This window comes from Nestor notabilis, unplaced genomic scaffold (assembly GCF_000696875.1).
Source record: "Nestor notabilis isolate BGI_N333 unplaced genomic scaffold, ASM69687v1 scaffold4885, whole genome shotgun sequence".
Taxonomy (NCBI): Eukaryota; Metazoa; Chordata; class Aves; order Psittaciformes; family Psittacidae; genus Nestor; species Nestor notabilis.
In genome coordinates, this window is record NW_009929684.1 from 103,783 (window position 1) to 117,071 (window position 13,289).

Here is a 13,289-nt window from a genome sequence, read left to right on the forward strand (position 1 = left end):
AGGTTTGACAGCCAGTAGATGGGAACCGCATAAATGATAACAAAACCACAGTGTTCTGGGAGCTCCCCCAAAATCTGTTGAGGAAGAAAAAACAAGAGAATAGTTGAATAATAACTACAAAACCACCTGAGATGCACCTTAATGTACTTATGGACTGTTTATAAAAACTACAGGAATTACTCCTGTAGAATGCAGCCATCTCCCTGTTAGGTGTTGTCAGTGACATGCAAAACCAGAAATTGAAATCCTCACTAATTTTTTCTCCAGTTGTGACAATTCCTATAACTAATTGTTAAATTGAGAGGATTCTGGTTACAGATAAGATGTCTTGTTTTGGCAGCATCTAAGAACTTAAGACACTTTTCCTGAGAACTGGTGTGCTTGATAACAATAATACTGTTACTGACTCATGGAAACCATATGTTTTGTCCAAATTTGGTTGACTCTGGTGTGAAACCAAATTGGGGACAAATTTGGCTGTTGGTCACTTCCCTGTTTTGTCCCAAAGGCAGTCCAGTTAGTAGCTACTTAACTCAGTGTAAAACAAAAACACACAGAATTTTCTCAAATCTCTAGAGATATGTATTGAGAGTATTATGATTATTTCTTCCAAAGAGGGCTGCTGCTATCTTTTAATACTAAGGTTGTAACAAATTACATCGATTTCTCTATGAATAATGTGCAATCTTTGTGACACAATGCGAAGAATATTTTTCTCTGGCAATCATTAATAAGCATTTAAAATCTTGTGCAGAAATGGAAACCTAAATTACAGATGCCATGGCAGGCAGAACTCATCTAACAGTGGCAACATCACAAAGAACGGAGTATTCTAAACCCTTGTGAAAAAGAGAATGTAATTTTTTGTTAAAGTTCTGGGGGTTTGGGTTTTTTTCCCAGAAACTCTGGCTTTTTGTTCACTTAGGACATTTGTTTGTCTCTGACCAGTACAGGCCCACACAACTACTGGAAATGTCACAGTTAACATTTTGTCATTTCTGTTTACCTTTGCTTTAGCATTTAATATTAATATTTTGTTTTGTAGATCAAGGCATGTAATCAAACTTTCAAAGATGCTTCAGTGAATGAAACATGCGGGTATGTAAAATGGTCTTATCCCTCACGTTTGAGTTGGAGATTTCTCAACTTTCAGTCAAACAACCCAGTGAAAGACTCTTCTTTGGCTTTTCTGGGGTGGGAACTCAGCCATGACTTATGACAGCAGACCTAAAGTAGTGTGAGTTTTAATTCATTAATGCCAAGGAAGCAAGAACAATAGCCTTTAGCTGGCAGACAGAAAAGAACAAAGTCAAAGATGAATGTGATCATTTATACAACAAGGCTTTGATTTGTTTGTGTTTTTTAATGTTAAAGCCAGCAGTTTGTATTTCCTGGCAACAAATCCAATTACCTTAGCAAAGAAGTATGGGCTAACAGAGTACATTCCACCTTCCAAGTCATGATAAAGCATAGCTCTTTCTGAATGACCTGCAGGGTAGGAAAGAACAGGTTGGTTTCATCTTAGGGCTGCACAAATAAGTATAATTTTTTTATCAATTTAAGGATTTTCTGATTTTGATTGCTTATAACTTTTACAAGAAAACTGGCACTTACATTTGGCAATAACATCCAAAATCACTGTGAATGGGATCAGTGCACCTATCATGTACAACAGTGCTGTTGTGTCACGAATAGAAAGTCTGGTTTTCTCGTGGCCATAGTACAAAAATCCAATTAGTAATGACATGAAAAGGGCCTCAAATCCATGGATTAATAGCATGGGAAGATCTCTGAAGTCATTGGAGACTTGACGACTAGGAAAACAGTAACATGACCATAAGGTATAGTACTTATAAATGCCACTTAAACTCAGATACATTGTCTGAACACTCTCCTAAAATCAGTTCGTGAAACTTGCTGACTTCAAATAGGATATTAGTCAGGCTGTCTGTTTCCGTAAAGGATTTTACCTAATCAAAGCTATTGAGTGTCTGTAGCTGCCTATTATTTCAGGTCTGAAATGCTGAAAGCTTGGAGGAAGGCAATGGAGGTGGGACGGTCTGATTTCAGAGAGACAGAAGCAATTACTTCAGTCACAGAAGTCTCTCTGTTAGGGATCTGTACCATACTCTAACAACAGCTGATACTGGTACTGATGTTTTACAAGTTCTAACCCCGTTGATCATGTTTCTTTTGAGTACACAAGCATCAAACTCAACTACTGTCCTTATCATCTATGCTGCCTATCATCAGTGAAGCCTCCTGGCTTCAAATCTGAGGCAGAGGTGTGAGGCTGGCAATGCCTGAGCCTACCACATGGCTGCCTGGGCTTGCTGAGGGTTGAGTCACCACACTTTGGCATGGGTATCAGGAAGGCAGCACCCAAATCTGGACATATATTCCTGAGCCTGAAGGCTCCTGCTGCTCCTTAAAGCTGCAGGCTCCCAGCAATGTGAGCTGGAGCTGACTGTGTCTGAAAGGAGCCCTGGGGCAGAAAATTGGGCCCTACATCTGACTGCTGTCCTGCCCAGGTAGCTCGGGTGAACTGGTATAGCAACATCTCTGCTCTATGGCTTGCTCAGGCCTAGTGCTAGCTCTGCACTTTCAGCACACATTCAGTTCTTATTTTGTGCTTCTTTCTTATGCTTTAAAACACAAATGGGCATAATATGTAACTGTTTATGCTGGAGATAAGGTTACCTTAATAATATAGTGAACTGCTTTAAGGCTCCTGGCAACTGATCACATGAATGGTGAGGCATGTTGATAACCTCTTCTGAGTTAACATGGGACCTGCCCAAAAGAAAAGAGAGAGAAAAAAGAAAAAAAGAAAAGAAATTAGCACAGGCTGTGGCTGTTATTCCAGTTCTGCTGTATGACTTTCTTCTTTTACCTTTGCTTGCTGAGTGTGTTTGCAACATTGTCTCCTTCAGGAGCTTTCCATAAGAAATCATCAAAATCTTTGACATTTTCTAGGAACAAGTTGGCAAGAGTATTTGCTCTTTTTCGGCTTTCCGTCTCCTTTTCTGCAGTCTGTTTATCAATACTGGTCAAATCAACTGCAAGACATTATTTGACATGTGTCCGTACGCTACAGATGTAGTAACTTCATGATGTGTTTAGAATCAGAGATTTCATCATGAACAGACAGTACAACCCGTGTGCATGCATTAAGCTACAATGGTAAAAACTTTATCAGTTACTTTAGGAAATTAGGGAAGAACAGATTGTTAATGTGTATTTTGTCTTGGGAAATGTCCCACACCTAGTCATTCAATGAATCACTGAGATTTCCTAATTGTTTGTTATAATATTGTAGACTACTATTTCATATTTTTCTAAATTTTAATAGTGGCCTGAGGTGGCTGCTGAGAATAAACAGTTTGAATTTCCTTCTTGTCATGCAGGCATTCACAATCTGTTATGTTACTGACATAAATCACGTGGTATTTTTCCAACTGCAATATGATAGTTATCATCCTTTTTGTATCTTACCAAGGTGCCATAAACTTTACTTGATACTGAGAAAGCCCAAGAATATTATCTAAGCACAACATAGTAGCAGCAGCAATAAATGACTTAGCATTATTTACTTAATTATCTTTTTTAGTCTAATAGTCTTTTCAATCTAAATAATAGTATTTTCCAATGCTGACTTTCAGTGTAGAGTGACAATACCTGACATTTTGCACCTGCTTCCTGAGAGAACTATCTCTGCATATTTTGTAACTCCTTACATTGGGCTAATCATCTCTGTGCAGCCACCCCTCAGCAGGAGTCCAGCAAAAATGAGTTGCAATCTGCCTTACCTCTGCCCTTCTGCCATGGTCTCCTGTTTCTCTATCAGACACACAGACAGAATTTGTGCATTTCTGTCAGGTGTTCCTTCTTGCTGTGGCATCCTCTACCATCCTGTCCTATTTCTGCCTTCCTGCTGCTCCTATTTCTCTTCTCTCTTTATGGGTGCTGACTCTGTGTATCCCGCTAAATGATCTTCCACCTCCTTTTCTCATCCTTCCCTGCCTCCATGTTGCAGGGGTTTCTCCCTGTAACCACAAAGGCTTGCAGCTACAAGGCTCCCCAGGAGTGCCTCATAGTCTCAATTCCCAGACATGGTGCTGCAAGCCTTCATCAAGAGGGGACTGCTCTGAATCATGGTGGTGACAAAGGTCTTTTTGCAAGGCTTGACAGTGAGGTTTACTTCTGTTTATCTCTGCACATCTGATATGAGCAGACACTGCCTGCCACATAGGCACAGCTGAAGAGTTTACTCCAGAGCACTGAGGCTGGTGTCTGTACAAGGTTTCTGAGCCAACTCAAGTGCGAAGACCTCGAGGCTGGAACTGAACCAACCTCTGTGGTAAGAGACTACTGCCATTACATTGTCAGGGCCAGATTCCCTTTGCATGTTGCAAAACCCAGAAGAAAAATGGATTTGGAACCATATAGTTAACGTTCTTCGAGAAGAAGAATAAAAGGGTTGCTGCTCTGAGTTTGATTTTTTGCCCTTCCAACATGCTCTGTTGGGCAGCACTCTTCTTTCCCATTTACTGTTCCAGCTGTATTATTCCCCACCATGGGAAAATAGCTTCCTACATTTCTGGATTCAAAGGTTGGAGAACTGGCTACAGAAAGCAATTGATCAGTTAATCCATGTCTTTCCCAGTGAAAATATAGAAGTTTGAACCAGCTAAAACATGGGAAGGGCTGCTACACCTGGCAGGGTTAAAAGGAGGATTGTTTAAAACTGATTTTGTCCATACTTCTTGTTTTTGTTATGTTTCCTGTACTGACAAATAAGGATCTTATTGGAAACTGAATTTGCTGCAGCATTGATTTGAGTCAGTTATAAAGCATTTCTAAGACAGTTATGGTCAATAGAAATCAATGTTAGCTGATACACTTACAAAAGCACATGATCTCCAGTAACCTTTTTTTGTGGCAGTGCTTGATACTAACCATAGAAATCCGCAGGATTGCTGTACCTTGGGCAGGGATAGCCTACTTCTGTGAAATACTGGACCATGTCTCTAGCTGTTCCACAATAAACAGTGAGTCCAGAAGTCATCAGAAGAACTAAATCAAACAGTTGGAAGATATCTGACCGGGGCTGATGAAGTGAAAGAAGCACTAATCTGTTTCCTCTGGCCAGTCTGGATAATGTTATCACAAGGTTGTGTGCAGTAAAACTGTCCAGTCCAGATGTGGGTTCATCAAGTATGAGTATTCCTGCCAAAGACAAAAAGTTTAGCTGAGGAAAGCAGCATGTTTGATTTGAAAATACGTTCTAAGCGGAATGGTGCTAGTGCATGGAATCTTATTGATATATATTTTTTTTTAAGTCCAAAGTATGTTTCATACCAGCATCACATAATATTCAACAATGGCAATTTCTTTCACAAACTTATTGAACATGATGGCCAAGAGTAATTATTTTAAATCTTCTCTTGCTTGCACTGGAAATAAGAGTTTTCTTTATCTTTCATTGAGGTGCAGATTTAAATTCCTTCTTAAGTTTACATTCTTCTCTGCAGTTTTGCACTGCCTATACTAATCAGGTACATAAATATTAATTAAAACAATAGTATTAGTTTTGTATCCTGCCTACTGAAATATTTTAATCTAAATGCTCGATATTTAAACCTCTTGCATTATTCATGTGTAAGTACCCATACAGTATTAACTTGGCTCCTCCTCTCCCACCTTGTACTCTGTATACATATGTATATACACATATATCACATATATGTGAAGAGATATGCATATGTTGGGAATTACTTATTTGTTTGTTTTGCAATTTGTTGTTACAAACTTGGAAGTGTTTTATTAATTTGCAGTGTTTATAGAGCTTAAGGGCTTCAACGAGCACAAGGCAATGGCTGTACACAAACATGGTTTCTCCGCTGGGGGGGGTGTAACATGTTTTAAGTGTAAAGAATGCTTTACTAACTCTTCCTAGAACTGATTGTTTTGTTTTACTTTAGTACCAGCACATCTGTTCCTGAGCATTGCTTCTTAAAAACAAAAAAAAACAAAAAAAACCAAAAAAACCAACCAACCAAACAAACAAACAAAACTTCTGCTTTCCCAATAATTACAAAAATATAACTTTTCTACAAGCAAAAATTTCTGAGATCCATTTCCCAGTGGACCAGCTGATAGGAAATCTTGCTCAACAAGAGGCTCCAGCCAAGATTAGTAGTGCTTTTGGTATATAGCAGAGCAGATAAGGGATCTAGTCCTTCAAAAACAGCTGTGGATTCAGCATCAAGTTTTGCTGCTACTGAAGACAGTGGAAGTTTCTAGTCCATCTGTGTCATGAGCCAGCCCCATCACTGAGTTGCACAAGACCACAATGACTGAGTATACAGTTTAAAAAATTACCTTCCCTGTTTACATTGCACATGTAAACGGGGGCTGGGTTGGAGGACAGGAAAACAATCTCAATGTTATAATAGGCCAACAGCCTAAGTAACTTATGGCATGTGGTCAGATAAAAAACAAACTTCACACTGGTATTTACAAACCAGAGCACTCCTGTGAGGGTTACTTCAGGCAACTTCCAGTAGTTTGTGTGATGGTGGTTTTAGAGAGCAGGGGGGCTTTGCCTGGCTTTGTCGCCACTTTTCCATTGGCACAGATGGCAGAAGCGAAAGTGGGTTAGCTGCTGAAACACTCCATTTACAGAATTATTACTGTAATAATTACAGTAATATCTGTGATCAGCACAGCTTTCAGTTTAAGCAAATGGACAGCACTCAGTTGTTGTGTCTAACTTTGCTATGGAGAGGTAACCTCTGGCAGAGGGTGGTACAAGACCTGTTAAGTGTCCTGAGTATAAACTCCTCAAGCTACGCCAGGGGAAACTGTGCATATGACTGTTCTCTGAAAGAACCTATCTTCATTCACTGTCCCATTTCCCCCAGTGCTCTGTGGTGGGCACAGGAAAGTGTTAGGGTTTTGCTCACCCGGGTTCCAGAGCAGCTGCACTGCAATGCTCACTCTCCGCCTCTCGCCTCCCGAAACACCACGGAGGTACTCGTTCCCTACCCTGGTGTCTGCACACTGACGCAACCGCAGTTCTGCTATAACATCTTCTACCTGGGGGGAACCAAAGGGTAATAGACATAAAGCAAGAGTTTATTTGCACACTTGTGCATAGATAAAGCTGAAAATGTGATTAATGTGGTTAAAATTCACCTGGATATTTCAGTGATTAAGAGACACTTGAAAACAAATCTTGATTTTCAGAGATAACATTAGAAAAGACTCGGTGATCAGCAATTTAGTTCATTTTTCAGCCTCTCTAATGCTTTCTCTAGATTGTCATTTTTTATGAGCTTTGGAACAATTGCTGGTTTCTATCTTGAAAGAAGAGAAAGGTTTGTAATTCATAATCTACATAAAAAAATGCCAGATTAGCTGTTCTGACTCCAAACACACAGGATCTCTTGGATAATTCCTGTCAGACACTTTTTTGACAACTTTATTTTTTTCCAACAGCTTAATTACCCTTTTTTTCCTTTGTGAGTCTGAAAAAAACTTTGGAAGGCGCAGTTTGGCAACGAACAATAGTGTTTCTCTGACAGTCAGGTGCGGGAGCAGTCGGTCATCCTGATGCACGTGTGCTATGCTTTTCTTAACAAGCTGGGGAGTGCAGGGTTTGTTATTGATCATGATTTGACCAGTCTTGATTTTGCCTCCATGATCCCGGCAGGTTATCACGTCAAGCAAGGATGTCTTTCCACCAGCTAGAAGAATAGAAATTGAAAATTATATTAATTTCTAAGAGATAATTTTGAAAAGTGATCTAGTCTCAGGCAGACGATATAAGTTTTCGTTCCTTAATGTCTTTTCATCAGCCCTTCCTGAAGCTTTTGCAAAGCCACAGAGACAGAATGACCTTGAAAGAAAATACTGACTATAAGCTCATGTTCAGGAAACCTTTCTCCTCTGGAATGGAGTACATGGCTTTAAACTCTCTTATTTCCCAGCAGAACTGGGTAGCTGGGCATTGAGGATAGTCCCATGAACTAAAAAAGCAAGATCTCTGTCTTCCTGTAACCTCTTTCACTTTTGAAACACAGGTGAAAGGTGGCATCCCATGCTGGTTTCAGGGCTGGCACCTAGATGCTTGGCAAGCGCTTGCTTTGTGGAGGGAATTGTGAATACAGAAATGGCAGCTGGAACAGCTGAATGACTAAGGCACTGAATGATTATACAGACAATAGGAATCTTAATCATGATTGAAATAAAAATTATTGAGACTTAAATAAGACAGAAAGTCATTTAAATAATTAAGAAAAACTGGCTCATACTCAGATCTAAGAGAAGTAAAACAATGAAAACAACACCTGATTTGGAATTCAATAGCAAATGAATTTTTCCTTTTTGCTGTATGATACTGTATGTAAACACACAAAGCTGTCTTATTATGATTAGATGTCATTTATTTCTAGTCTCCCTGTTGAAAGATTAACTCCACACTTGTTTCTTAATATATACATTTTAAAAAAGAAACCCATCCATCTGTAAACCATGTATTGCTCTACTTAAGAGTGACATATTGATTGTCATTGACAATGTGAAACCCATCAGCAGTTTAATCCATTTTACTAAGGCATTTGATGAAATAGATGATAAACAAGCTTTTAAAAATAGTTTGACTGGTTTGCTGAAAGGGGCTTGTGCTCAGTGTATGTTACCTTACAAAGGTGCTATATCTATAATTCAATATGTTATTTCATCGCAAGCTTTTCCTTTTATTATCAGAACTATATCTAAGGTACAACTTCAATTACATTAAGGATATCTGCTAAGAAAAAATTCCCAGGGCAATGGGAAAGAAAAACCTATTTTGTAGAAATAAAGTTAAAACTTCTTTAGCAAACATACCTTGCCTTTGAGAGAGAGCATCTTTACTGAATCACTCAGCTAACCTGATGTCAAGAATCTAATGGAGACACAGCATGGGAGTTTTTGCTTCCAAAGCATTGGTACTTTTTACTTCAGTTTAACAGGTCACATGTCTACGTCTTATCCCCCCAGAGAAGCTCAAACTCAGCTAACCACATGGGGTAAAGGCCATCTCTCCATTAGTCAGCCTCACCTTGAGAAGATTAAACCAGTCCCACCAGAAAATGTAAGAAATCAGAGACCTATTTTAAAGCCAAGCAGAAGAGGAACTGTCTTTTCTTCTCCTTAAGTTTCTCTTAATAAATCCAAAGGTGATATTTTATCCTGTTAGAATTGTTTCAGTCTGAAGGGAATTTCTGCTTATGGCTATGCAAGTTGTCATTGATATTTCTTACAGGGTCTGGCCTCATTTGTCTGCTATGTTACTGGGTAAAGTCTGCAATTGGCTTGTTTTGAATCTGAGCCATGAAGCCGTTCATGCCCAGCAGAGTCGGGACTGCAGGCCACACTTACAACAAACCCCGCTACACCTCAGGAAAAATAGCAAATGTGTAACAGCTATAAAAAAGTTTTGATTCCCTTCCCCCCAGTATCACTCTGTGTTTATTCATACTTTGTTTCCTCATACATTTTAAATAATGTATTTAAGTGACACATTTTCAACAGCTGTATCTCAACTAGATTTTGTAATTAAAGACTGCAGAGTATTGCTCTTGGCAGTGTATGTTTTATTTGAGAGTTGGTCAAATCATGAAATTTCTTTGCTCTTACCAGTGCTTCCTATAATAGCTAGCATCTGACCACTTCGAACTTTTAAATTAAGATTCTGGATTATTGGCACATGAGAATGGGGATCTGATTTCCAGGCCCAAGGCATTTTCATCTGTGTGAGGTTTTCATACCAGGGAATCTGGGATGCCATGTTAACCTAACAAAGAAAGAAAAGTCCCTTCAGTATAAGCAATAAACTACTTAGCAACAAATATCTCCAAAGTGATGTTACAAGCAGAGATTATATTAAAACAATATTGTTAATCTTCAGAAATATATGGAAGAAAGTTCTTTTACAGCCAAGTATGGTTTTAAAGCTTTGCTTCTTATTCTGTTAATCACTTAAGCTATTTCTATCCTTTGCTACTTTGATAATTCATTGCTACTGTACATTTTAAATGCTTAAAATTTTTAATATAATTTGAAATTATGCAAAATTAAAGATTGTGAAATCTACTGCAGATGCCATGGAGGCACAAAGGGAGAGGAAAAATTTCACTGTTTTTCTGAAATCTTCCTTGCAAGTAGCCCTGTCTTTGTCTCCTGCATATTCATTCTTGCCAAGTGGTCCTACCATCCCTAGCTGGATAGACAGTCCCTCTGCTCCAGCCTTCAGAGGAGTAATTTGGTTCAAGACTGAGAAAAAACAGAGCCTAGAAACAGATCTCTTTTCCTGTCTTATCCCCTAGCTTTACTAGATATATTTATAATGGAGGGTTTAACCTGCTGTCAATATTGCAGCCAAGAGCATGATTCTGCTTAAAAAACTGTGTGTTTGATTGCACAGCGGTCGTATGAACTTCAAGTTTGTTTGGATTTAAAAATGGCTCGCATATAGAAACAGGCATTGCTGGATATGTTCCCAGCTAAAGGCAGTATATAAATTACAACTGTTACCTGGTAGTTGAGTTCTTTGACCTCGAGAATGTTTGATTTTCCGCTATATGTGAAATACAGACTGTTGTCGTCTTCAGAGCAAAAAATAGTATCCTGGGCATTCTGGGCTTTGGTCTGGAAAAGTTATTAGGTTAATTACAATCCTGAATTATAATACCTAAAGTGCTGTTAAAATTTGAGTTCATAATTGGTGAAACACAAGGGGAATTATATTTTATGAGATATAACAGTATTGTTGATGAGTTACAGTAGTGCAAAAGTCTGAAGGGTTGAAATGAGTTATCTTTTAATCGGCATGAAACGTACTTTGTTCTAGCAGCATGTATGAGGGCTAAACATGCTGTCCTATGTTCTTCTATTTGCTTTCAGTTTAAATGAGTTCACTTTCAAAATGGAGATAAACATTGCTCCACTATGAAGAGATCGGACACTATTTCTGTCTTTGAGTTAAAAATGTACTGCTTCAGTGACGTTAGTCTAGTGGATCAAAATGGTACATGTGGAAATTCTTAAGTTACGGCAGCTAAAAATTAAGGCTCACTGCAAGTAAGTTCAGTAGTGACAGGGACTCATTAACTTGGAGGCTTTATGAACAAGTAGGTGTGCAACCACAAATACAGTCTCTTTTCTTCTCTTTTGATTTTTTTTAATTCATGGTTTGTCAACTGGAACTTAGGGTTCTGAAATACCAGTTAAAATAACAGTCTCTCCTTGCCTTGGTTAACCTTTTGCACATAGCCGCAATCAAAAAGTCTTTGCTGAGGCAGCTTTCTGGCTTTGTGTTTAAATGCCTGTAGTTTTCATTCGAACTAGCCATATCTCTCCTACAAACGTGTGCTTTTCCTGCAAGTTATATCATAGCCAAGGCAAATGTACCTGTTCCCTGTGTAGCAGACCCTATCATGCCTTAGGTGTCTGACACATGGTGATCACCATCTTTGTGTGCACCTCTTATCCTCAGCAAAAGAGGCTGGTTAATCCTTTCAGTCTAGATACACAGCAGTCAGCAACATGAAAACAAGCAGCCTCAAAAGCCACATTAAATTCCTCCAAGCTCACCCCACTGCAAAAGCATGTTGCACTCTTATGTTAAACTTGATTTTTCAAAAAACAGGTGGCTCCCAGCAAATGTGCAAAGCTGGTTTGCAGTCCAAAGGCACGTCCCGGGAAAGCCAGTCCAGGTCATACTGAGGGACTTTCTGCTCCATACACCTACTTGAAGATCCCCTCTCTCAGCTCCACCATGGCATCTGAGCACAGCCTGCATGGCACTAGCTTCATCTGCAGTGTGGTTTTATGGGGTGTGAGGATGTTTTCCACTCCCCATTTCAGAGCTGGAGCAGGGAGGTAAAGTCTCACTGCCTGTGGAAGCCCAGTTGGCAAGCTGACCACCCGCCTATCCGACCTCCCAAGCCAGCACTGTAGCTGCGGGACAGCTAAGCTCGTCATGTCCCTCCTTGCAGATCTCACTCACCATTACGTCCTTGCATGCCACCTGGCTCCAGCTGGCACTATCCAGAGAGATAGTTTCAATGTCTTCCTTCATGTTGGTGGTGGAAGGTCTTGCTCCCTGTGGTGGTTTGACTATTGGCTCTTCGAAAGCTGTGGAAATCCTTCTCTTGGTTTTGATCTCAGTGCTTTCCAGGCGCCTTCACCACATCCCCATTTATCCTGGCGCGCTGTGTCTCTGCAGCTGGCATGACCCTGTGGACAGGGAAATATTCCCCTCCTCTGGGGCAGTAACAGCTCAGGCTAAAGGTACATCAGATAGCAGCCTCAGCTGACCGCCTATCAGTTGTTTTCAGGAAAAAGGAAGAACTTAAAGCCCCTTTATTTTCTTTCAGGCACTTTCCCAGGTGGCAAGCACTGAGGGCAGCAACCTGCTCTGACCCAGGGACAGCGGAGAGCTGCCCCTGCCTGGTTCTGCAGGAGGCATGGTCGTGGCAGCGTCAGGCACCTGGCCAGCAGCGTGAGGGAGGGAGCCTGTAGTGCCCCAGCACTGGAAGATGTCAATGTCAGGCAGAGTGTCTCCCACCCTGGAGAGGAGCGACAGCGACAGCCAGATAGGCAGAGTGAAGGCCACGGTGCAGCCCTCCAACAGCATCAGTGTGCAGGGCATCTCCTACACCATCAGGTAGGGCTGCCGAGGGCTGCATGGGGAGCCCCGGCCTGTCAGGAGCTGCTCTTGACCACAGGGACTGAGGGGAGAGGGGCTGGGACCAGTGGGCCATGGGTTTGGCTTCAGCCCAGTAAAGAAGGAGGGGTGCTGTCAGGCTGCCCTCCTCATGGTGCTTGGCTGCCCACCACAAGGTTTGAGTGCCTGGATTGAGGGAGGCAGAGCTAGTCTGTTCTCCAGAGGGTTCACCAGTTCTTCTTCACATGTCTCTGAAGCAAATGCTTTAGAGGAGATTTCCAAAGGTTGTGCCCTTTCCCACTGCCTTTCTTACGGCTGCCAGACAGATAATGTGAGGCCATAAGAAAACAGGTGGATTAATAACTGGCAAGCATCATCAACATGTAAAGCCTCAGTTGAAGTTTCATCTTTTGTTGTAGTCTGAAAGAAACTCAGCAGTTATTCTGAAAAATCTGTTCAGACTTCATTTTATCTTCCAGATAATGCTGAAAGTAAAATGTTAAAGCCTAGAGGAGTGAGGGGGGAAAGATATTCCTCCCCCCCCCCCCCCCCTTTTAAACAATTTTATGGC

The 13,289-nt window shown here is 40.6% G+C and overlaps 2 protein-coding genes across 2 annotated transcripts in view; one reads left to right on the forward strand and one right to left on the reverse strand.

Annotated features, from left to right (window-relative positions):
- ABCG8 (ATP-binding cassette, sub-family G (WHITE), member 8) overlaps window positions 1–12,130 on the reverse strand; it is a 13,668-nt gene extending 1,538 nt beyond the window's left edge. Inside the window, 11 exon segments of the mRNA XM_010015091.1 lie at window positions 1–74; window positions 1,412–1,488; window positions 1,615–1,814; window positions 2,701–2,793; window positions 2,894–3,059; window positions 4,960–5,229; window positions 6,969–7,101; window positions 7,513–7,751; window positions 9,688–9,844; window positions 10,585–10,686; window positions 12,059–12,130. The exon segment at window positions 1–74 is cut by the window's left edge and continues 13 nt beyond it. Coding sequence (XP_010013393.1) covers window positions 1–74; window positions 1,412–1,488; window positions 1,615–1,814; window positions 2,701–2,793; window positions 2,894–3,059; window positions 4,960–5,229; window positions 6,969–7,101; window positions 7,513–7,751; window positions 9,688–9,844; window positions 10,585–10,686; window positions 12,059–12,130 — 1,583 coding nt within the window.
- Window positions 12,131–12,596: 466 nt separating this feature from the next.
- The window catches only part of ABCG5 (ATP-binding cassette, sub-family G (WHITE), member 5), a 16,573-nt gene continuing 15,880 nt past the window's right edge, over window positions 12,597–13,289 (forward strand). The window contains exon 1 of the mRNA XM_010015092.1: window positions 12,597–12,718. Coding sequence (XP_010013394.1) covers window positions 12,597–12,718 — 122 coding nt within the window. The remainder of the gene's footprint in view (window positions 12,719–13,289) is intronic.